Source organism: Brassica napus, chromosome C1 (assembly GCF_020379485.1).
Source record: "Brassica napus cultivar Da-Ae chromosome C1, Da-Ae, whole genome shotgun sequence".
Classification (NCBI taxonomy): Eukaryota; Viridiplantae; Streptophyta; class Magnoliopsida; order Brassicales; family Brassicaceae; genus Brassica; species Brassica napus.
In genome coordinates, this window is record NC_063444.1 from 5,601,365 (window position 1) to 5,622,303 (window position 20,939).

A 20,939-nucleotide genomic window follows, 5' to 3' on the forward strand; every position below is an offset into this window, starting at 1 on the left:
AGTCATAATATAATATTTTTTCATATTTTACATTAATAACCATTGTTTTTATATACCGTCTACAATTCTCTAATTACGTCTATTTGTTCAATTTTTTATATGATATCGAATATTCATCGTAAATAGATGGTTTAAGATGCCAAAAAATTATTTAATTGGTGAATATAATACATCAAATATTACAAATACATTATTTAGTTAAATAAATAACCAAATACCGAAAATTCAAATCCGCGCTGGCGCGCGGGTCAGGGGGTCTAGTAGATAATTAAAATAGCAAGTTTTATTCCTTTATATCAAAGTGGTAACTGGAAAAATGGCAGAGGAAAAGCTGCGAGTAGCATCAGTATCAAATGGGCATCGTACTGGACGATCGTTGCTTTGACCACTCAAACACTCAAAAGCTTCTCTGTTTCTTCACTACTTTTGTCTCTGACCATAATTTATTACAAGTTAAAAGGGTTGTTCTGAAAATTATCTGAGGATCAAAGTAGTAAATAACTGAAACCTTTCTGAGATGCCCCATGCAGAATATATAGTACACTGTTGTCTTATAAGACTAGAGAGTGCTGCTCATCGTTACTTTGACTCATATTCAATGCTGCTCTCTCTCTCTCTACATAAACCCTAGTTTACATTTTCTCTGTTCCCAAATTCTCACTCAATCTTCATCTCCTCTCAATGGCTCCCCCAGGTTTCTTTAAGATCTTCCTCTCCCATTTCAGCTCTGAATCCATGGTAACATCTTCTCTTTCTCTATCTTCTTTTTGTCTTTGTCATGGACTTTGAATCAGTTTGCTTAGGAAAGTCCGGTTTTTTAAGTCTTGTAATTGATTTGTGGAAAGCCTCTGTTATGGTCAGAGGTTTCAACCTAACTATTTTAGTAGATGGCTCTTGATTAGTCTTACCGTAAGAGTCTCTCTTGTTTATATAACTTGAAGGCTAGCTTTTGATTTATGGTTTTCATGCTACATATTTGCAGGTGATTCCAGCGTCATATTACGATGAGCTACCACTTGTTTTGCCCAAAACAGCGCTTCTCCAAGGAAGTGATGGTGGATGCTTCTGGAAAGTGGCTATGGTTAAGAGGAGAGACGAGGTGTACTTTGGACAAGGGTGGTCTAAGTTCGTGGAGGATAACTGTCTTAGAGATGGAGACGTGTTGACTTTCGTTTATGACGGATCTCGAAGTTTCACGGTCGACATCTATGGTGGCAGTAGAGCATGTAAGGAGGTGAGAGCTGTTGCTCAAGTTATATCCGTAGATGATGATGATGATGATGATGATGATGATGACAAAGAAGACACAAACACTTCTTCAGAGCCTGAGATGGCGCAGACTGTCCCCAATGCCACAAACCAAGGTCCTAATCTATCTTTTCATCACTTAAAAACTCATTTCGTTTGATTGCTTTTTAGTTATACAAAGAAGCTCTGTTTTAATGCTCTGAGATTTTTGTGGTTTATACCTCAGAGGATTCCAACATCGTTGAACCTGAGGTTGCACAGAGAGTCCCAAGAACCAGGAGCAAAGGTCTAAACCACACTCTATTTACCTTTCTCAATCACTTTGGTCTCTTTCGTTTGGTTGGTTTTTATATTAACAAGCTTTGTTTTTTTTTGCAGGAAAAAAGAGAGTTGTTGTTCAAGATTCTGATGATTCGTTCATCTCAGAAGATTCCGACAGCTTGAGTGACAGTTCCTACTCTCCTCCTAACGATGACACACTCCTTGACGTGACCCCAAAAGTGGCAAACTCAAGGAAGAAAGGTAACGAAAACACATTTATTAGCTTTCATCAGTTATATCATTTCACCGATCTTTCTGTTTTTATATACATATAAAATATATAACTGGGTTTGTCTCTTGACTCTTTACAGGACAGCTCAGATCAGCAAACTCTAATGTTGGTACAACAAGTAACAGCTCTGGTTCAGTGTCCAGGAAGAGACGTAAACTTCTTCATTTGCTTGGTTTCATTATTTCCATTACTGCATCATTAACCTATGTGACAGATACTTATTCTTGAAATGTGATTATTGACAGAGTCTACAATCAAGAATCCAGAGGTGTACCTGGATGATCCCAATAATGTATGTTTTGAGATAATCCTTAAGAACAGGATATACGAGCTGGTAAGAACCCGCAATTACTCTTTCTTAATTAAATGGTTTAAGTTAAAAGAGTTACAGATTTGTCTGACTAATTTTTGTTGTAACCTACAGACCGTTCCTAAGCAAATAGTGAAAGACTATTGCCTGAAGTTCCAAGCTTACGTGTGCTACATTGACAACCACGAAAGCGGGACGCTAGAAGCGAGGGTAGCAACGTGGCAGGATCAGCGTGTGTCTATCAAAAAATGGGACCGCATATGCCAGAGGAACGGACTGAAGAAAGGAGATAGTCTCTTGTGCGAGCTCTTTCGAAAGGAAGGTCTTGTTTATGCAGTCAAGATCCATGTCGTCACCACCGCCTCCTAGATATGAATCTCTAAACCGTTTATTAGTTATGTGGTGTGAGCAAAGAGAGATATTTGAGTTGCTCAAAGTTTATGGTTTCTCAGTTTGTTGTGTGCTCTAAGGTTTAAAGACTTTGATGGATCATCTCTACGTTTTTAGTTTGTTTTTTTTTATCTAAGAGGAGTTTGTTGTCTGAGTTCAAGTCTTTTCCTAGTTCGAATTAGTCTGTATTAATCTCAAAAACATGGCATAAAGTATTAATGTCATCAAGATTCAAATTTGGAGTATAACACAACCAATCTCTATGCTTATTAAGTTGTATTGTCAGACTGCAAAACCAGAATCCCTACTAATAAACACAACTTTAAGACCATGTTTAACGCTGGTCCTTAAGGGGGGGGTTTAACATTAACTGCATTTAAAAAAAGGAAAAACATGATATTAATCAAGGGCCGGCTCTTAATTAAGGGAAAGAAGAAGCGGGTCTTGATAGACACGCGTCAAAAGAACAAGAGCCGTGCGTGTTTTGTCCTCTCTGTCTCGCCTTCGACGTTTCACTTTTTGCTCAAACTCTCTCTCTCTGGCTCTCTTTACCGGCGACTCTTGTCGTCTCCGTCTCTCTCTTTCACTCCGCCTCTCTCTTTCCGTCGATGTGATTGACGACGAACCGCTCTCTCTCTCTCTCTCTCTCTCTCTCTCTCTCTCTCGACGGCTCTCATCGTCTCTGGCTCGGTGGCTCTCATCGAGAAGGGGAAACGGCGACGTCTCTGTCGGTGGCTCGCTTCGAGGTCGAATCACTCCGCCTCTCTCTCTCCGTCGATCTGATTGACGAAGAAAGCTTTCTCTCTCTCTATCTCTCTTGGCGGCTCTCATTGTCTCTGTCTCGGTGGGTCTCTTGGAGTTGTGATAACGGCGACCTCTCTCAATCTGGCTCTCGTCGACGGCGGGTCACTCCTCTCTCTCTCTCTGCAGCTCTGATGGATGAAGAATCACTCCGACGCTAAAGCTAAGTTGCTTTGTTTGTATGGTCTGAATCATTCAATTCATGCATGGCTTAGATTGTTCGTTCTGTTGCACGTTGTGTGGTGTTGGTTTTTGTCTCAAAGAAGTAACCAATCGTTGTTGTTTGGATCACGTGTTTTCTCAACTTTCTTGTTGTTTGTTGTGTTGATTTATGTCTCATGATCCACGGTGATTAATCTTTTGATTCATTTTAATTTGTCTCAGTTTGTCTCTTTGAAGATGGATGGATCAAGCGAGTGGGAGGAGAGATGGGCAAGGTTCTTCCATGACCGGGACTCCAATAACTGAGCAGGTATGACATGTCTCTTTGATGTCATTGAAACCGGAATTAAATTAGTTGATAGGGTTGATGGTAGATTATGGTTGAGCTTGGTGATTAATGGATGTGATCGTGTTTGATAATAAATGATGTTAGAGAATGGTTGTTTTGGTAATAAATATGGTTTAATGACTTAGATATGTGTCCACTCAATGTAGTTGGTTGTGTTCAATGTTAATTGATCTTTGCTTGTGAGATGTTGATTGATCTTTACTTGTCTCGCTTCTATAAAACACATATCTTCTCCTCTCCTATCTCCATCTCTTCTTATCTTCTTTCTCTCTTCTGAATCCATTCTCTTCTTTCTCTCTTCTGAATCCATTCTCTTCTGTCTCTCTTCTCCATTTTCCGAGATGGATTCTAATCCATGTAGCCAAAACTCTAAGTTTGTTGAACTGCTTAACAGTCAACAAGAAATGGTATTTGGTTTTTCTCAAGATAGTGTCTCACTATCTTCATCACAAGCCCCGGTGTTTGCATTTCAAGCGACTACAGAGACTCCAGCAGAGCGTAGGGAAAGGAAGGTGTGGACGCCAGTCGATGATGTTGTTTTAATCAGCTCTTGGTTGAACACAAGCAAAGACCCGGTGGTGGGGAACGAGCAAAGATGCGTTACATTCTGGAAAAGGATTGCAGCTTACTTTGCTGCAAGTCCTAAGGTCTCAGGCCGTGAAGGCAGAGAGCCAACCCATTGCAAACAGCGCTGGCAGAAGATCAACGATGGTGTGAACAAGTTTTGTGGGGCTTACGAGGCCGCAAGCAGAGAGAAAAACTCAGGACAAAATGAGAATGATGTTCTGAAGTTAGCTCATGAAATCTACTTCAACAACCACAACAAAAAGTTTACTCTCGAACACGCTTGGAAAGAGCTACGCAATGACCAAAAATGGTGTGAGCTCTCTTGTTCTAAAGCCCATGGAAACGCTAAAAGGAGGAAGTGTGATGACAGTGCTCAGTCATCAAGCTCTCGCGCTAATGAAACCACCACTGCTGAGGATGATCAAGGAAGTAACCGAACACCGGGTGTGAAGGCTTCTAAGGGCCAGGGCAAGAAGAAGATGGCAGAGGGGAAGCCATTGTCTGAGTTTCAGACACTCTGGAGCATCAAGAAGGAGGACCTGGCTATGAAAGAAAAGATTTCGAAGATGAAGCTACTTGACAGTTTGATTGCTAAACAAGAGCCCCTAGCTGAGTATGAAGAATCTCTGAAGAAGAAGCTCATCAATGACTTGTTGTCTTAAGTCTTTTAGTTTATGTTGTCTAATTTTCCAGCTCTTTGTCATATTTTATGTTCTGTTGTTTGTCTTTCATGTTCTGTAGTTTCTTGTTCTTGTAATGCAGATGTTTGATATGTTTTATATAAATATGCTTATGTCTGATACGTTTGATTTGTGGCTATGTATTTGTTTGAAGACTGTCTTTGTTTGATATGTTTGATTTGTGTCTATGTCTCTGTTTGAAGTTTGTCTCTGTTTGATATAAATATGCTCATCTCTTGTTGCCTCTCCTAACTTGCAGGTTAACAATGGTGTGGAAGAAGAATTCTATCTCGGCTCTATGTCTCATGTTTGATATGTCGTTTCGGCTTGTGAGGTAATGAAGTCTATCTCGGGTCTCTCTCTCATGTTTGATATGTATTATGTCTCTGTCTCAGTTACTTGTCATTATTTGCAGGTCAAGTTGGTGATATTGCAGTCTTTTGGTGTCACGGGCAAGGTCTGTGTGATGTTGATATAAAGCTTGGCGTGTCTTGCAGTATGGTGGTGTCATGGGCAAGGTCTCAAAGTGTCTTCTAGTGTCACAGGCAAGGTCTCAAAGTGTCTTGTAGTGTGTCAAAGTGTCACGAACAGGATCTTTTGTTGTCTTGTAGTGTCACACACAAGTTGTCGTCTTTGTTGTCTATTATAAAGATGTGTATCTTCTTCATTATTAAACTTGTGTTGTCGTCTTTGTTTATCACCATCTTTATAAAACCATCTCGTTCGTATAGCACCATCTCACCATCTTACCATCTCTTTCTTATAGCACCATTTCACCATCAAACCATCTCTTTCTTATATCACCATTTCACCATCTCGTTCTTATATCACCATCAAACCATCTTTATAAAACTTTCTCAAACTTGTTTATAAAACCTTCTCAAACTCGTTCTTATATCACCATCTCACCATTTCAAATTCTTCTCGTTCTCAAATTCTCATTCTCTCGTAAACAAGTCTCCTCTGATGGCCTCGTCTTCTCAAAACATTTTTGATGAATCACTTGATGATGATTTTGATGAAATTTTTGATCAACATTTTGATCAAGCTTTGGCTTACTATCTCACCGATGGTATTTATCCAAAATGGTCAACTTTTATCCAATCTATTCCAATATCACAAGGTCCGAAAGCGGGTTTATTTGCTCAACATCAAGAAGCTGCCCGAAAAGATGTCGAGCGTGCTTTTGGAGTCTTGCAAGCTCGCTTTGCCATTGTTAAAAATCCTGCACTTTTTTGGGATAAAGTCAAAATTGGAAAGATTATGAGAGCATGTATCATACTCCATAATATGATAGTAGAAGACGAACGAGATGGATACACTCAATTTGATGTTTCAGATTTCCAACCAGGAGAAGACACCGGAAGTTCACATGTGGATTTCACGTATTCTACAGATATCCCGACAAATATCGCCAATATGATGGGTGTTCGAACTAGAATTCATGATAGACAAATGCATCAACAACTCAAAGATGATTTGGTTGAACATATATGGCGTAAATTTGGAGGTGATGAAGACAACTACTAAGCTCAGACGTTTTTTCAAATAATTCGGTCTTATTGTACTAATCTTTGATTTTATGTTTTTTTATAAATCTATGTTTTAAATGTTATCTTTTAATATGTTTTTTTTAATAAATAAATTTTATCTTTCAAAAAAAAAATTAATATTTTTTTTTAAGAATCTTTGGTTAAGAAACTTCCATTGGACCTTTCAAAATGAGAGTTTCTTACCAAAGGTTCTTAAACTTCATTTATTGCTAAAAAAATCATTAAGAACCCTCTTAAAGGGTTTTGGGTTGAACATGCTCTAATTGCATTCTATATCCGATTGTTGTATAGCATAGAACAGTTGAAGGATTGAAGCAAATGTTAATTTATCTGAACTGATGGAAAGAGAAGGTTCGGAGACATTAATGCAGGACCATTCCTGCCTTCAGGGAAGAGAAGGTTCACATATGATGAAGTCTCTTGCTTCACTTTGACCAAAGAAAAAAGTCTATTGCTTCACAAACAACTTCAATTAAAGTGATCGGTCAAGGAAGGTTTGGTATTGTGTGACGTGTTTAGTTTAGCAAGTGTGGTAATAAGAAGTTGATTAGATACAGACACAAGATTTGTATCTATTAATTAGGCCTGTCAAGCTAACCACGTGTCATCACTATTATTTGTGAAACATTACAACTTCTTTTTGTAACCACGTGTCATCACTATAATGATTTTTAGAATTATTAGAAAAATATGTTGGTCCATCTAATTATATAATAAGCTTTTTATTAAACTAACCATAAATTCATTATTAATGTCATTTATTATTTCCTTAAATAAAGATTACGGAATTTTCTAATGTGGCTAAAGTATATATGACAATTAATAATTTTGATTAATAAAGATCTGATAAAAAATAATGTATCTTCTATCAAATTTGTTTAATTTTAAACTATTAAAATAATTTTAAAAAATCACAATAACCATATTATAAAATATTTAGATTTTTCTGTATATGTTATATTTTGAATTTTAAAAAACGACTATATATTACTAAGACTGTTAAAAGTCTCACATTCAAATTTTGCGATCCATGGTTTAAAATTTTTGTTATGACAAAATACAAATGACTACAAAATCATATAAATAAAAATCTAACTTAATTAATCATTAAGATTTAAAATATATATGTATATATATCATTCTAAATTAAACTACAAACCATATTGAATAGATAAATATTTTAATTTCAAAATTTACTTTGAATAATTTTTTTTGATAAAAGTTTTGAACTAACATTGATAAATTTTTTTAAATTATAAATTACTGAAATTATTAATCCCACAATGAAAATTTTGTTATCAGTAATTTAAAGTTTTTGCTATTAAAGACACACATGATCAAAAAAACATATGAGTAGAAAACATCATTTAATAGACATTAATATTAAAAATATACTATGTATGTTAATATCATTTAAATTTAATTACATATCCTATCAAATTTTTTTAAAAAATATTTGGATTAATAAAATTGATTTATACGTTCGCACCAATTTAGTTATATATGTAATAGTTACTGAGTTTTAGTTATTCAATATATATTTATTATTTCATAATATGTACGAACATATAATACATAAAATAATATATATATATATATATATATATAATGTTTTTCCCGCGCAAGGCGCGGATCTTAATCTAGTATCAAATATAGTACCAGACCAGGAATTTGATCGATCATAAGATATACTAATGAACTAAACACATTTACATGTTACCTAATGGATATATTCCTAAAAAGTCATGTTACATTTAATCTCTAATCTTATCATTTAAATTTTGGGTTTACCAAAAATTTTTATTGGGCTATCAATAATTAGATTTAAATAATAGATGATCCATTAGATTTATAGATAATATAAATTAAATAGATATAATTTAATGTTCTAATACTATACCTCCATATATTAAATATTTAAATATTTGTCGATGTTAACTTTTAAAATTATTAATATTTTTTTAAATAACAAAAATCATATTATCTAACAATGATTAATTTTTACTACCTTAAACCAATGAAAACAAATTTTAAACTATATAGTTTATTTTAAAAATTAAACAAAAACTAAATGTTTAATTATTTACTCGATAATATAAATCTATGAAACGAAAAGTTTAATTTTTTATAAACTTTCTAAATTTGTAAAATGTTACAATATCTTTAAATATGACAATAAAATAATATTTTATTAATCTTTATATATATAGTTATGATTTTAGTAATAATAATCCGAAAATATATATATAGAAGAAGATACAAATACATGTGAAAATTTAAAACAATCTATTCAATGAAGAAAATATACCGTAAACTTATTATGTTTTAAAAATTGATAGACACATATATTATAATATATACCAATTTAGAATTGAAAACAAAATATATATATAAAAATAAATGAAAACAACAATCTGCGCGGTTGCGCGGGTCGAGATCTAGTATATCCCAACAACACTTTAAGTAAAATGTTTCTGATCGATTCTGTTGCTTCCAAAATCTAAACTGATGGAAACAATAAACATAAGGATGATTACACAAATTTTTTGTAATATTATAATTTTTAATATAAGATCTTGTTGTTAATGGAATTTGATGTATTAGGATCCAACAAAATATAATTTAGATATTCTTCTAAAAATGTTGAAATGCATTTATAACATTATTTTAAAACTAATATAAAAAATGTTTATATAAAGTTGTGATTTGGGATTTTAGTTATTGGACGTGGCAAAATCCAAGAACGTTTTTACAAAGTCACTTAACGCGTCGTCGTCATCACTATTTAACCATTTTTAGAAAAGTCAAATCTCCTTTTTCCTCTTCTTCATCGTATGATTGATACTTTTATCCATCTTCCTCATCGTCTCTAAAAGTTTGATAGTTTCCCGTGAAGATCATTTCCTTCTCAGATCACAAGCTTTTTCATCTGATCTTCAATAAAAACACCAAATCTCCCATTTCAATTGCCTTATCAGAGACTTCACAGACCTTAAAGGCTTGATTTTTATTTCGTTTTCTCTTGTCTCCATGAAGAAGGTTCTTCATCGAAGCTTCAAGCCTGCGAAATGGTAATACTTTTTTTCTCTTCTGGGTCATTGAAAGATTGCAACTTTATGTTTTGTAACGCTTCCTGTTTCTGTAATGAAGCAAAACCACATTGCAAATGGCGGCTTCGCGTCTGAAGATACTAAAGAACAAGAAGGATACGCAGATCAAGCAGTTGAGGAGAGAGTTGGCGCAGTTGCTCGAGTCCGGGCAGACCCAGACGGCTCTAATCCGGGTAAGCAATCAAAAATCGGATCTTTTCATTCATCCATCATTGTAGAATTGTGAGTGATTTTTTTTTTTCTCAGGTGGAGCATGTAGTGAGAGAAGAGAAGACAGTGGCTGCTTATGAGCTCGTTAGTATATACTGTGAACTCATCGTTGTTCGTTTGGGTGTCATTGACTCACAGAAGTAAGTACAAATTATCTAAAGTCTTACACTTTTTATTTTGTCTTTATTATGTGTTCATTGTTTGTTGTGTGGTCTTTGCTTCAGGACGTGTCCTAATGATCTTAAGGAAGCTGTTGCGAGTGTCCTATACGCTTCCAAAAGGTTATCAGATGTCGCGGAGCTAGCTGATGTCGTTAAGCATTTCTCTGCGAAGTATGGAAAAGATTTTGTTTCAGCTGCTGTTGGGTTGCAAGCAGACTCTGGTGTTAGCCGCTTGGTAAGTTTGTTTGCTTGTGTTGTTGTTTTCCTTTCTCAGATGTTTGTAGAAGAGATCCATTCTTGATGATGATGATTTCTTTCTTGATGCTTAGTTGGTGGATAAGTTGTCTGTTAAAGCTCCTGATGGTCCAACGAAGAACAAAATTTTGAAAGAGATTGCTACGGAGCATAATGTAACATGGGAAGCAGAAACGCTGGTTGAGCCAGATCTGAAGGAAACTGTATTGTCGGTTAGTAATAACATTTTCATCTCCTTCGTGTTAATTTCATCTGCCTCTTGCTCTAGTATCTGTTTTTCTCAGTAGCATTTTCAATTATGTGAGCAGAGTGGAGCAAGTTCATCTCAGTCAGTAAGTGGAATAAACTCGGATTCTTCAAGAATCCAACACAATCAACCTCCAGAGTTTCAAGCTCCATATACTGCTAACGTGGCACAGAACTTATATGAAACTGCTGGAAGATCTTCAGGCCGCACTGCATCTACTGATTACTATCATCAAGATCCAACACCTTCTGGTTAGTGTTTTTCATTTTAAAGACGTTTTGTTTGATGTTTGTTCTGTTTGAAGCGTTAGATGTAACAAATTGTTTTTTATACAGGAGAGAGAACTGATGACAGAGAACACAGGCCTCCGAATCCAGGTTATGTGGATTTATCTCCAAATGAAACAGAGTTTGTTGATGCTACAACTGCTGCACGTGCAGCTGCTGAATCTGCTGAAAGAGCGAGTTTTGCTGCACGTGCAGCTGCTGAGCTTTCAAGTAAAGAAAGGATGAGGACGACGATGCAGAGTTCCACAGAGTCGCGGAACTCATCCTCTTATGATGATATAAGAAACGAGCCCTCACATAGACATAGTAGCATCAGCTCAAATGTGCAAAGCGGAGGTTTTGTTAAAGAAGAAATGCCAAGAAGCAGTTACAGGCAAGAAGAAGATCAATCTACTACTAGGACAGAGCATTCTAAGAAAAATGTTGATGAACAATCAGAAAATGCTTCATGGAAGAGAGGTCATTCTCGAGATAACTCATTGGAGATGAGGCCGAGTGATTCCTTTGCTAAAGTAGGCAGAGAGAAGCAGCAGCAGCCAATTAAAGATGAAGATGCTCAACTCAAGAAACAGTCAAGCTTGGCTTCGTCGAGCTCACACACAAGCTATGTTTCTGATGATAACAACGTCACTTCCTCGGACCATATCGATGCACCGAGCATCTTTGAGGATACAGAGAGACAGAGTCACGGTCATGATGTTGGTCCAGCTTTTGATGATCATAGCTCGTTTTTCGATAAACCTCAATTCGACACAGAAGATGCTTATGGCGATGAGGCAGAACATGGATTAGGATTTTCATTGCTTGGAAGCAACAGCAATATGCCATCAGAGACACATTCATGGAGCTTCAAAGGAGACGAGTCTCTGGGACAACAACCTAGCTCATCAACCTCACAGGTTCTTGAAAAGGAGAAGCCAAGTTCTCCATTATTTGATGATTGTCCTACAAGTCCTCCAGCTTCTTCTCTGCATGAGCCCAAGCCGTCTGCAAAGTTTGACGATTATGACCGAGATTCAGAAAGTGAGGAAGACGATGTGAGAAACAAAGGAATGCTTTCTGAACGTGTAGAAGAAAAGCCAAAGGTGACAACATCTCACAAGTCGCCAGTAGCTGAAGTTCCTGATGATTTGGGACGCTACTTTTTCCCCTCAGACACAGAAGACCAAGAAGATGATTCCATGCCACTTGAAGAGTCCGACGCAGAAACTCCTAAAGGTCTTAGCTATGGAATGAGCCCGCCAAGAGAGAAAACGCTGTCCAAGTCTGTAAAAGAGCATGTTCAAACAGAGGCTGATCCGCCGAGGTCACAGACGGTTCCTTCTAGCAGTATCAGTCAAGATCTTTACACTCAGAAAGCAAGCAACCTGGACAAAAGACCAAGCTCTATACCTCCATATTCATCTTCTAGTGATGATGAAACTGAGATGGAACTTGGAAAGAGAGTTTCTATCAGAAATCAAGTTAAAAGAACTGAGCTAAGCACAAGGACGACACATCCTCCATCGCGTGTCACTCATGACAGCTCAAAGGAAGGTATCCCTACTCGAGCTTCTGTTAGAAGTCAAGAGAAGAGGACGAACAGGACTACCCCTGCTGCTGTCTCATATTTCCACTCAGTGTCCAGTGACGATGAAGATGATGAGAAAGAACTCCGAAGAGGTGCTTCAGGCGTTCAAACCAAGCCGTCTATATCCATCTCACGAAGAACAAAGGGGCAAGAGAGAAGATCATCCTCCCTGGCTACTGCAAAAACTGAGAAAGTCTCTCATGATCAGGACTCTATCCCAAAGCCAATACCTGAGGCCAAGCCACTGGCTAAGAAACAGGAGTCAGCTTCTTCGAGCTCTCTTCCAAAAACAGAAAAGGCTTCTCAAGAAGCTCCTCCAAAGCTAGCTTATAAGGCGAAACCACAGGCTGATCAAGAAAGGCCAGCTTCATCTTCAAGTTCTATTCCAGAAACCGTGACATCACCAGAACAAGTAACTCCAGCGAAGGAGAAAGCTAGCCATGTTCATCCCAAGCTCCCAGATTACGACGACATATTTGCCAAGCTCGGAGCTCTGCGTCGCTGAACTTGTACTGATCTTCACCCGTCTGTTGCTATATTATTATGTTCATTGTTTTGTCAGCTCTTATTCTTTTGTTTGAGTATTTGCTTAAAGATTGAACTTGAGAGTATCCTGAGGATTATTTTCTTGCCGTGAGATTACTTCATTTGTTATATGTACAAAACATATACTCGACTTTCTTATCAGATTGTTGTCTTGTACGTTACATTTATAGATATGATGATTGTTTATCTTAAATGTGTGTAGGCAAAGTTATGAGGACGGAGTATATGTTTACAAACTGAGAACTAATTTTGATTAGTGTGGATTTTCTTATGTACCTTGTGGACGAACAGAGATGACAAATCACATTGATAACAGATGATGTGTTAGCCACAGCTACATAATATATGTGGTAAGACCAGTGGATTTAACTTCCATCAAACAACACAATCTGCGAAATGCTTCATAAGATGTTTGGATTCAAAAAGCAAATTGTGTACTGTAATTGCCACTTTGTTCAAAGACAATGCAAGATACCAAAACAAAGAACCACATGAATAACATGTTCTGATCGAAACTTTTCGAACATTTGTTGAACTCTTTGACACTGGAGCCTCTTGATGTGTGCTAGAATAGGCTCTTCAATAAAAGAAACCAAGAACCTGACCACCAACATTCCGTTTAATGGCTTCTTCATGATCCAGAATCCCATCCGGAGTTGTGACTACAACATAGCCCCACTGCATGTAACAAATACAGAAAGGTTAAAGTAATGCTTAACTAGAGGGGCATCATATCTGGATACGGAGATTGAGAGAGAGAGAGAGGGAAATAAACGGAAGACGGAGAGAGAAACCTGACGAGTTGGAAGTGTGCGTTCAGTGTATTCCTCAATCTCTTTTGCCTTAACGTCTTGCCGATAGGTAAGAGCTTTGCAGTCATTAACCCTCCCTTGCAGATCAACGGTTATCCTACCAACTCTATGTGGATCATGCACTTGAAAGTTCTTGATATAACCTACAATTAACATATCATTTTACAGAAAGACGATTCCAACAAACACAACTATGAAACACATAAAGATACTTACAACTATAACCACTTGACACCCCTATCTAGAATTGTTAACAAAACTGACTATGAATTCGCCAAAGTATGATAATGTATAAAGCATACGCACATCAAAAGCAATCAAGAAGACTAATATAGCATCAAACAATGAGTTCACAGAAGCAAAAACATAAACTTAATAGCAAAAAGAAAAACATTTAAATTTCATTACAAGTTTCAATCTTAGCTTCACCACTGACAGATCCTTCACACCAGTGAACAGATAGTATAATATTTTTCGATAAACAGACGAACTTTGGATCAAACAAGAGAGTTAAACCTTTTTCCTTCATGATTCTGAGGAAGGAAGACATGACGGTGGAGATTGGTTTAAGCTCCACCGAAGCTTTCCCTCGCCTCTCCGCATTCACAATCGTCCTCAACGCGTCGTTCAAAATCCTCCTCCCCATTTTCGATTATCCGACGGACGCCGCTTGTCACAACTCGGAACCAACTCAACAAGGGTTTTTCTTCTCCCTTCAAATCTGAACGAGTGGCATTTCTGTTATTTTCAAGGTTTCTAAAGGATATTATCGACATTATACGTATCCCACACGTGAGAGCTCTAATCCACACGTGACTAGTTTCGACTATAAATACCTCTCTCCTCTTCCCTCATTTTGCAAAATTAACCCCCATGGACGATTTACCTTCAGAGCTCGTGGTGAAAATCCTGAACCGGCTCAACGATTCCGCAGACCTAGCTCGATCCCGCGTCGCGTCCAAGCGATTCAACTCCCTTTGGCGAGAAGTCCAAACCGTGAATCTCCTATGCACGTTGTCACGGTACTCCAAATCGCGCTCGACCTCCGTCACGCCGTTCAAGACGGTCTTCAGGAATCTGATCGAAGATTCTCGCAACGTTAGGGTCATATCGATCGGGGTTGATAAGGCGCTCAGCGGGATGTCGTTCGACGACTTGGTCGAAGACGATTCCGACGAATTGTACCTGACGGATATCGAATTCGTGCGGGTGTGGCTGCCTAGGGTTCGTGATGAGCTGGAGATGTTGTCGATTTCGGATTTTTGGATTCAGTCTTGCTGGAGAAGGTCGGATGTTTTGGCGCTCGTTTCTTCGAATTGTAAGTTTGCTATGAAAAAATGAAGACGATGATGATGATGATTGTGATGGTGATGATGATGATTGTGATGGTGATGATGATGATGATGATAATGTAGGATATAATAGATGGAACGTTATTTATATAGGGAATGAGTAATCGCAGAATGTTATAAATTTATGGGATCTATCTTGTAAGTTAGTAAATATAGATTTTGTGGTTATAATATACGATTCTTAGAAAAATTTGCTAAGCAAATATGATTATGATGATGGTGGTGGTGATGATGGTGATGATAATATATGATCTCAATCTCAGAAAAGTTGCTAAGAAATGATGATGATGATGATCTAATTTCAGAAACTTCTCCGGATAGCATTCTTTAGTTAATGGAAAACTGGGAAAGCTTTTGACAAGCGGTTCTAAGGAAATGAATATTAAGCAAATGTCAAATTGATATGACGTTAAGATAATGTAGTTTTAATAGCTCAAACGTGATTTATTTTAGGAATGTAGTAATCGCAGCTGTGATGAATCGTTATATGCTTTCAGCTTTTTTTTTGGAAAATTTCTATGTATCTTAAAGTAGTTACAGGAAATAATGGGGGATCATTAAGTATAGAGTTTTTATCTTGCAGGTAGTAAGTTAGTCAAACTAGAGGTGAAGAATGCTTGGCTCTCAGTGGTTGGTCTAACTCAGATGCCTAACCTCAGACATTTGACACTGGAGTTTATTAGACTCGACGATGAGAATCTAGAGAAGGTCAGTGATTGTTTCCCTTTTCTTCAAGTGCTGAATTTGATTGGTGTTGGAGGACTTAAGGAGCCGAAGATCCATTTTCTGCACCTAAGGAGTTGTCATTGGACAGTGTCGAATGCACCGCTTTCCTTGGCTATTATGGCACCAAACCTCCTTGAACTCAGGCTGAAATGCAACAAACCCAAGTCTCTCGTCTTGGATACACCCAAGTTGGTGAAGTTCTATCTTTCTGTAGAGGACGCTGAAGGTGTTAGTTTCTCTGAGCTTGGAGAATTGGATACGTTAGAGGTTATATCTCCTGACGTGTACAGGCTAATCACAAACACTCGTTTTGGCAACAAGATCAGAAAGCTTGCAGTGGATTCAGTCAAGTCGATAGAAGATTCTGATAGGCTGAAATTTGGATTGGGAACACTCCTCGAAGCATTCCCTAGCATCGCTTCTCTTACATTGAGCCATGTGACTTGGTCAAACATCAAAACCCATTTCCAAAGCGAAGGTGTAGTACATATTAAGGGAACAGATACTGCCCTGAAGCAGATAACAGCACGTGTTCAGACGTCAGATTATACCGACGTTTCTTTCATTAGGTCTATACTCAATAGCTGCAGAGGTTTGACAGATATGAGACTGATGATGCATCAGGACACAAATCCTGGAGCAAGAGATTTGCTGATCTCTGCATGCACGATTAGTAACCCAAGAGTGAGATGGAGCTGGGGAACGTGGGCTGAAGGAGGTGAAGACATTTGGGTCTCCAGTGGCACCTAAAGCATAACGTCAAGTCAGAAATGTAGATTGCCCTGTATATTCTTGTTGTGATGAGGGTGATGGTATTGATAACCAAGAATCCAGTTTGATGTGTCGTGTGTTCCAGATGTTGTGGTGAAGCTTGTCAGGGTTTCATACAGAGTTTGTATAGATAGTAAGTGACCATGTAATAACTATAGCTTTGCTGTATATAGTTGTGTTGTTGTTTGTTAATTTTCATATGATCCAGCTTAAGGCTTCAGTTTAAATAAAATATACTGGATTAGAAAAGAAACAGGGGTAGAAGAAAGAATAAACCAAGCTTAATATAAAAGGGGCAAAACAAATAAAAATAAGGGGCGTTCCGAGAATCGAACTCGGGACCTCTCGCACCCAAAGCGAGAATCATACCACTAGACCAAACGCCCTTTATTGAAAACTTGAGAATTAATATATTTGACGTATATTATTAAACAGAATTAAAACTAGGGTTTTGCAGAGAGTGTATATATATGAACTCATCGACTTAACCTAACGCCGGCACGAGTCTCCTCTCTTCTATCCCGCCGTTGTCTAGTTCTTCAATTTGCGAGGTGAGCTTGATACGGCTCTTTGACATCCATTTGTTCGTTGTCAGTTGTTCATTGATATTAATTTGAAAAAGAATTGGTGTAGGAGATCGAAATGGCAACAGTTCCAGGACAGCTGGTGTGGGAGATCGTGAAGAGAAACAACTGTTTCTTGGTGAAACAGTTCGGTAGAGGCAATGCCAAGGTTCAGTTCAGCAAGGAGAGCAACAACCTCTGCAACCTCAACTCTTACAAGCACTCTGGTAATGATTATTGTTACTGATCACTGTTAATCTGTGAGATAGAATGTTGCTTATAAACACAAGTCATTGACCTTTATGTCTGTCGAAATGTAATTGGGTAAATTAATAACATCATGAACTAGATGAGTATGTTAGGATGAAACTGAAACCTGTTCATATGATTAAAGTTGTCTGCTCTAAAGTTTGGATCTTTTGACTGTAAATTATGTTAGTCTATTGCTAGGTGCGTGGATTTGTGTTAGTGTCTGTCCACGTGATTAAAGTTTGGATCTTTTTTGCTGTGATTTAAGGTTTGGCAAACAAGAAGACCGTGACAATTCAGCCAGCAGACAAAGACCAAGGTGTGGTACTTGGAACCACCAAGACCAAGAAGCAGAACAAGCCTAAGCTCTCTGTTAACAAGTCTGTCCTCAAGAAGGAGTTCCCAAGGATGGCCAAAGCTGTTGCCAACCAGGTATAGCTCAGTTCTTCTTACTATCAATAAACTTTATGGCATTATTTTTCTGCTGTGCACTGTGTTTGGAAAACCTTGTGATCATATGTTCTAGTGAATTGATACTTTAGGTTTCATTGTAGTTTGGTTTAATGAGCTATGATGAGAAAGCTAACACGTAAGGAGAGAACTCCTTTGTGGTTTATCTCTTCAATGAAATATATTTGTTACGCTTGGCTTCTGAGCTATTCTCTTTTCTGTGAACTTCATTTTACTTCCAATTTACGTTAGGCTTCATTGTAGTTTGATTTTGTGAGCTGTGATGAGAAAGCTAACACGTAAGGAGAGACTACTCCTTTGTGGGGTATCTCTTCGATGAAATATATTTGTTACGCTTGGCTTCTGAGCTAGTCTCTTTACTGTTAATGTCAATGTACTGATAATGCTTTCCTTTTTTGTTTTAGAAATTTTATCTGTGATGAGAAAGCTAACATATAAGGAGAGCTTCTTTGTGAAGCTCTTCAATGAAATATACTTGTTACGCTTGGCTTCTGAGCTTATAATATTATAAGGCATTATCATACTTTGAATTTGAATTTTGTTTGGTTGTATTTCATATTCTATCAGTGATGAGAAAGCTAACACGTAAGAAGAGGACTCCTTTGTGGGGTCTTTCTTCTATGAAATACATTTGTTACGCTTGGCTTCTGAGATATATTATTTCTTCTCTGCACCAGTTCATATACTAGTCTTGCTTCCTCCGTCTATCAGTATTAATCGATTTATTCTCTAATGTTTTCCAGGTTGTGGACAACTACTACAGGCCTGATTTGAAGAAGGCAGCGCTTGCTAGGCTCAGCGTGATCAGCAAAGGCCTTAGAGTCGCCAAGTCTGGCCCCAAGAGGAGGAACAGACAGGCTTGAAGAACCCGCCATTGAATGAATATTTTTCTTCTAAATAAGCTTGTTTTGAGAGTTTCAGACAGTGTTTGTAGGTTACAGATTTTTCCTGAACAGCTAAGAGTTTTGCTTGAATCGCCTCCCTTGTCATCCTTCTATTCACAAAATGAAGTTTTTTTCGATAAATCACAAAACGAAGTTTAAACTATAATTGTTATAGTGCTATCGTTTTACCCAAAACTTAATTGTTTTCATTGGTTGCTCCAAGTACATGCGAGTTTGTAGCGTTTATGGTTTATCTCTTCAGTTGCTCAAAAGAAAATGGTTTATCGCTTCAGACAGACAAGAAATAATTGCCATCTGGTCAAATATTAAACGTGATTGCAATTTAACAACAGTGATAAACTAGGGAGCATACATCAAGCTATATAGACCATGTAATTTATAAGTTTTAGTTCTAATAATCTAAGGAGAAAGTTACATCTTTGTGGGTCTTTGAAAGAAAGTAAAGAGCATGTTAAATCTTGTGGACTCTGAAACCAGACTCCTCGGACGTCAAATTCTCCTTCCAGTTCTCAAACTCAGATCCACCAAACACAACTTTCTTGATCCCGACATAGCTGTACATAAACAAAAACATTCAACATTTAGCTCTTCCACACATTCAAAACCGTTTAGAAGTTATCAGAGATAGAAAACTGAACTTACTCTGAGCTGATTTGTGTCAATGCGTTTATCAGAACATCAAGAATCAACGGCTCTGAGGTCCCAATGTCGAGCCTGTCGAGAAAACATCATTCACGTTACAGTAACAAATCAGCAAACGCCAGAAAGAAACCTCCCAAATCTAAAGCCACAAGAGTTGAGGGTGGAGTAAAGAGTTATCACCAGATGCGAGCGACATTGTCTTGGACCTCAAGATCCCCGATGTTGTAAAATGTGGTTGGCTCGATATTAGCCCCAAGGATAGCATCATAGTTTGGCCGTTCATCCACAGGCGCTTGCGATAGCTAGATCCATTATTGACAAAAGAGAAAGCAGCTTAAGGCTTATACTTAACAAGAAGAAAGTGAATAGATTAATGCTTTTAACTTTGTGATATAAAGAGACATACTTGCATATTCATGGAGTTGTATCCACCAAGTCGTCCAAGGATATGCCACGAACGGATTGCCTGCAAGATATTTTAGCCGTCGTTGCAGATACTGAGTATATAAAGAAATGCTAAGATTTAAGTTTAGAAGGGGCTCGCTCACATCAGTGATCAAGGCAATGTCTTTATCCAGAGGAGGGTTGTGAAACTCCAACCACATGTATGAATTCGAATACTCAAACCTTACAAACACAACAAAACCAATAGAGAGAGTTAAGGCATGATGGCAAGTAATCATGTAGCAGATCAACATACACAAATCACTCACTTGTTGAAAGTGACTTGCATGGAAGTAGCAGAGCCAGTCTTGGTATGCAGAATCTTGTTCCTCTTCTTCCTCAACCTCTCTTCCATCTACCACCAATTTTTCACAACAACAAATCAAAACCAACTCAAAAGATCAAAAGGTTGCTACTTTAATCTCACATCCTTGCAACGCTTGTACTTCATTCAATTTAGTTCCAAAATAGATGAAAGATGTAAACTTTGTTACCTTCTTTTGAGCTTTCTCTGGGTTATCTAAACAGTCACCCAGAATATCAGCGAACTCGGGGTCTTTATCGTAATTGATATCTTCCTTCTTCCCTCCGTAACTTTCTCTCTTCCTCGACGTGAACTCTTCTTCTTCTTCTTCTTCTTCTTCTTCAAACTCTTCCCCATCTTCTTCCAATTCTCGACCAATACCATTTACCCTCACTTTCACACTCCTCGTAGACCAATCCGCACGTACCGCGTGGATCTTCGGTACCTGAATCGTGCTGCTGACACGAAACGGCGCTAAATTGTGGAAGCAAATATTCGATTGGTTGTTGTAACTCGCCGAACAATAAGGCTGAAGCAGGTGGAGAGAGCATTGAAAGCTTATCATCCTTCTTCCTCTTCGCTTCGCTTAGTTTCAGAGCCTGCAAGTAGATTTTGGGGGGTTTTGGTTGGGTTTTTGGAAGAGACAAAGTTTATCAAAGTGTACACGAAGCTGACTGTCACACAATCAGACTCACGTTACG

At 37.7% G+C, this 20,939-nt stretch overlaps 7 protein-coding genes, 4 non-coding genes and 1 pseudogene across 12 annotated transcripts; 9 read left to right on the plus strand and 3 right to left on the minus strand.

The window, feature by feature from the left end:
• Window positions 1-314: 314 nt before the first annotated feature.
• LOC106372452 (B3 domain-containing protein At4g34400-like) lies at window positions 315-2,691 on the plus strand. Its single transcript, XM_013812670.3, has 7 exons — window positions 315-738; window positions 983-1,364; window positions 1,475-1,534; window positions 1,627-1,770; window positions 1,881-1,952; window positions 2,047-2,135; window positions 2,226-2,691. The coding sequence occupies exons 1-7, from the start codon at window positions 682-684 to the stop codon at window positions 2,478-2,480; spliced, it is 1,059 nt and encodes a 352-aa protein (XP_013668124.1). The 5' UTR covers window positions 315-681; the 3' UTR covers window positions 2,481-2,691.
• A 332-nt stretch (window positions 2,692-3,023) lies between these two features.
• Window positions 3,024-7,027, plus strand: LOC111209378 (glutathione S-transferase T3-like). The gene is made up of 2 exons (XM_048745387.1): window positions 3,024-5,394; window positions 5,476-7,027. Exon 1 carries the CDS (start codon window positions 4,155-4,157, stop codon window positions 5,040-5,042), a length of 888 nt encoding a protein of 295 aa, XP_048601344.1. The 5' UTR covers window positions 3,024-4,154; the 3' UTR covers window positions 5,043-5,394; window positions 5,476-7,027.
• A 2,368-nt stretch (window positions 7,028-9,395) lies between these two features.
• On the plus strand, window positions 9,396-13,192 carry LOC106397458 (WASH complex subunit 2). Its single transcript, XM_013838075.3, has 7 exons — window positions 9,396-9,684; window positions 9,764-9,896; window positions 9,970-10,073; window positions 10,158-10,329; window positions 10,424-10,561; window positions 10,658-10,847; window positions 10,932-13,192. Exons 1-7 carry the CDS (start codon window positions 9,644-9,646, stop codon window positions 12,956-12,958), a joined length of 2,805 nt encoding a protein of 934 aa, XP_013693529.2. The 5' UTR covers window positions 9,396-9,643; the 3' UTR covers window positions 12,959-13,192.
• Window positions 13,193-13,389: 197 nt separating this feature from the next.
• LOC106397547 (40S ribosomal protein S15a-5) lies at window positions 13,390-14,567 on the minus strand. Its single transcript, XM_013838180.3, has 3 exons — window positions 14,328-14,567; window positions 13,794-13,954; window positions 13,390-13,677 (listed from the first exon to the last, which is right to left on the minus strand). Exons 1-3 carry the CDS (start codon window positions 14,455-14,457, stop codon window positions 13,579-13,581), a joined length of 390 nt encoding a protein of 129 aa, XP_013693634.1. The 5' UTR covers window positions 14,458-14,567; the 3' UTR covers window positions 13,390-13,578.
• Window positions 14,568-14,657: 90 nt separating this feature from the next.
• Window positions 14,658-16,852, plus strand: LOC106397359 (F-box/LRR-repeat protein At4g29420-like). The gene is made up of 2 exons (XM_013837976.3): window positions 14,658-15,129; window positions 15,747-16,852. Exons 1-2 carry the CDS (start codon window positions 14,685-14,687, stop codon window positions 16,637-16,639), a joined length of 1,338 nt encoding a protein of 445 aa, XP_013693430.1. The 5' UTR covers window positions 14,658-14,684; the 3' UTR covers window positions 16,640-16,852.
• Window positions 16,853-16,974: 122 nt separating this feature from the next.
• TRNAP-UGG lies at window positions 16,975-17,046 on the minus strand. Its single transcript has one exon. It is a non-coding gene; the product is annotated as a tRNA-Pro (tRNA).
• A 62-nt stretch (window positions 17,047-17,108) lies between these two features.
• LOC106397206 (60S ribosomal protein L28-2) lies at window positions 17,109-18,917 on the plus strand. 2 transcript variants are annotated; one of them, XM_013837823.3, is made up of 4 exons: window positions 17,109-17,211; window positions 17,294-17,450; window positions 17,741-17,904; window positions 18,687-18,917. In XM_013837823.3, the coding sequence occupies exons 2-4, from the start codon at window positions 17,303-17,305 to the stop codon at window positions 18,804-18,806; spliced, it is 432 nt and encodes a 143-aa protein (XP_013693277.1). In that variant the 5' UTR covers window positions 17,109-17,211; window positions 17,294-17,302; the 3' UTR covers window positions 18,807-18,917. The 2 variants fall into 2 exon arrangements, with proteins under 2 accessions (XP_013693277.1, XP_013693335.1); XM_013837881.3 differs by having other exon boundaries at window positions 17,111-17,211; window positions 17,283-17,450.
• On the plus strand, window positions 18,037-18,132 carry LOC125581163. Its single transcript, XR_007318874.1, has one exon. It is a non-coding gene; the product is annotated as a small nucleolar RNA R24 (small nucleolar RNA).
• On the plus strand, window positions 18,197-18,294 carry LOC125581162. The gene has a single exon (XR_007318873.1). It is a non-coding gene; the product is annotated as a small nucleolar RNA R24 (small nucleolar RNA).
• On the plus strand, window positions 18,353-18,443 carry LOC125581164 (annotated as a pseudogene).
• LOC125581161 lies at window positions 18,504-18,599 on the plus strand. Its single transcript, XR_007318872.1, has one exon. It is a non-coding gene; the product is annotated as a small nucleolar RNA R24 (small nucleolar RNA).
• Window positions 18,918-19,151: 234 nt separating the features above from the next.
• On the minus strand, window positions 19,152-20,914 carry BNAC01G09090D. Its single transcript, XM_048745389.1, has 7 exons — window positions 20,429-20,914; window positions 20,204-20,289; window positions 20,039-20,117; window positions 19,897-19,956; window positions 19,671-19,792; window positions 19,491-19,562; window positions 19,152-19,402 (listed from the first exon to the last, which is right to left on the minus strand). The coding sequence occupies exons 1-7, from the start codon at window positions 20,801-20,803 to the stop codon at window positions 19,300-19,302; spliced, it is 897 nt and encodes a 298-aa protein (XP_048601346.1). The 5' UTR covers window positions 20,804-20,914; the 3' UTR covers window positions 19,152-19,299.
• Between the last annotated feature and the right edge of the window lie 25 nt (window positions 20,915-20,939).

Bases quoted from the DNA above. Each gene is read 5' to 3' on its own strand.
- LOC106372452 (XM_013812670.3), top strand. From the start codon at position 682: ATGGCTCCCCCAGGTTTCTTTAAGATCTTCCTCTCCCATTTCAGCTCT. The intron at 1,535-1,626 runs GTCTAAACCACA...TTTTTTTTGCAG, and splicing joins CCCAAGAACCAGGAGCAAAG to GAAAAAAGAGAGTTGTTGTT. The intron at 2,136-2,225 runs GTAAGAACCCGC...TGTAACCTACAG, and splicing joins AGAACAGGATATACGAGCTG to ACCGTTCCTAAGCAAATAGT.
- LOC111209378 (XM_048745387.1), top strand. From the start codon at position 4,155: ATGGATTCTAATCCATGTAGCCAAAACTCTAAGTTTGTTGAACTGCTT.
- LOC106397458 (XM_013838075.3), top strand. From the start codon at position 9,644: ATGAAGAAGGTTCTTCATCGAAGCTTCAAGCCTGCGAAATG. The intron at 9,685-9,763 runs GTAATACTTTTT...TCTGTAATGAAG, and splicing joins AGCTTCAAGCCTGCGAAATG to CAAAACCACATTGCAAATGG. The intron at 10,074-10,157 runs GTAAGTACAAAT...TCTTTGCTTCAG, and splicing joins GGTGTCATTGACTCACAGAA to GACGTGTCCTAATGATCTTA.
- LOC106397547 (XM_013838180.3), bottom strand. From the start codon at position 14,457: ATGGGGAGGAGGATTTTGAACGACGCGTTGAGGACGATTGTGAATGCG. The intron at 13,955-14,327 runs GTTTAACTCTCT...TGTTAATTGTAG, and splicing joins CAGAATCATGAAGGAAAAAG to GTTATATCAAGAACTTTCAA. The intron at 13,678-13,793 runs GTTTCTCTCTCC...TGTTACATGCAG, and splicing joins GCACACTTCCAACTCGTCAG to TGGGGCTATGTTGTAGTCAC.
- LOC106397359 (XM_013837976.3), top strand. From the start codon at position 14,685: ATGGACGATTTACCTTCAGAGCTCGTGGTGAAAATCCTGAACCGGCTC. The intron at 15,130-15,746 runs GTAAGTTTGCTA...TTTATCTTGCAG, and splicing joins GGCGCTCGTTTCTTCGAATT to GTAGTAAGTTAGTCAAACTA.
- LOC106397206 (XM_013837823.3), top strand. From the start codon at position 17,303: ATGGCAACAGTTCCAGGACAGCTGGTGTGGGAGATCGTGAAGAGAAAC. The intron at 17,451-17,740 runs GTAATGATTATT...CTGTGATTTAAG, and splicing joins CAACTCTTACAAGCACTCTG to GTTTGGCAAACAAGAAGACC. The intron at 17,905-18,686 runs GTATAGCTCAGT...AATGTTTTCCAG, and splicing joins CCAAAGCTGTTGCCAACCAG to GTTGTGGACAACTACTACAG.
- BNAC01G09090D (XM_048745389.1), bottom strand. From the start codon at position 20,803: ATGATAAGCTTTCAATGCTCTCTCCACCTGCTTCAGCCTTATTGTTCG. The intron at 20,290-20,428 runs GTAACAAAGTTT...AATTGGTGGTAG, and splicing joins CAGAGAAAGCTCAAAAGAAG to ATGGAAGAGAGGTTGAGGAA. The intron at 19,957-20,038 runs GTGAGCGAGCCC...AATATCTTGCAG, and splicing joins ACATTGCCTTGATCACTGAT to GCAATCCGTTCGTGGCATAT.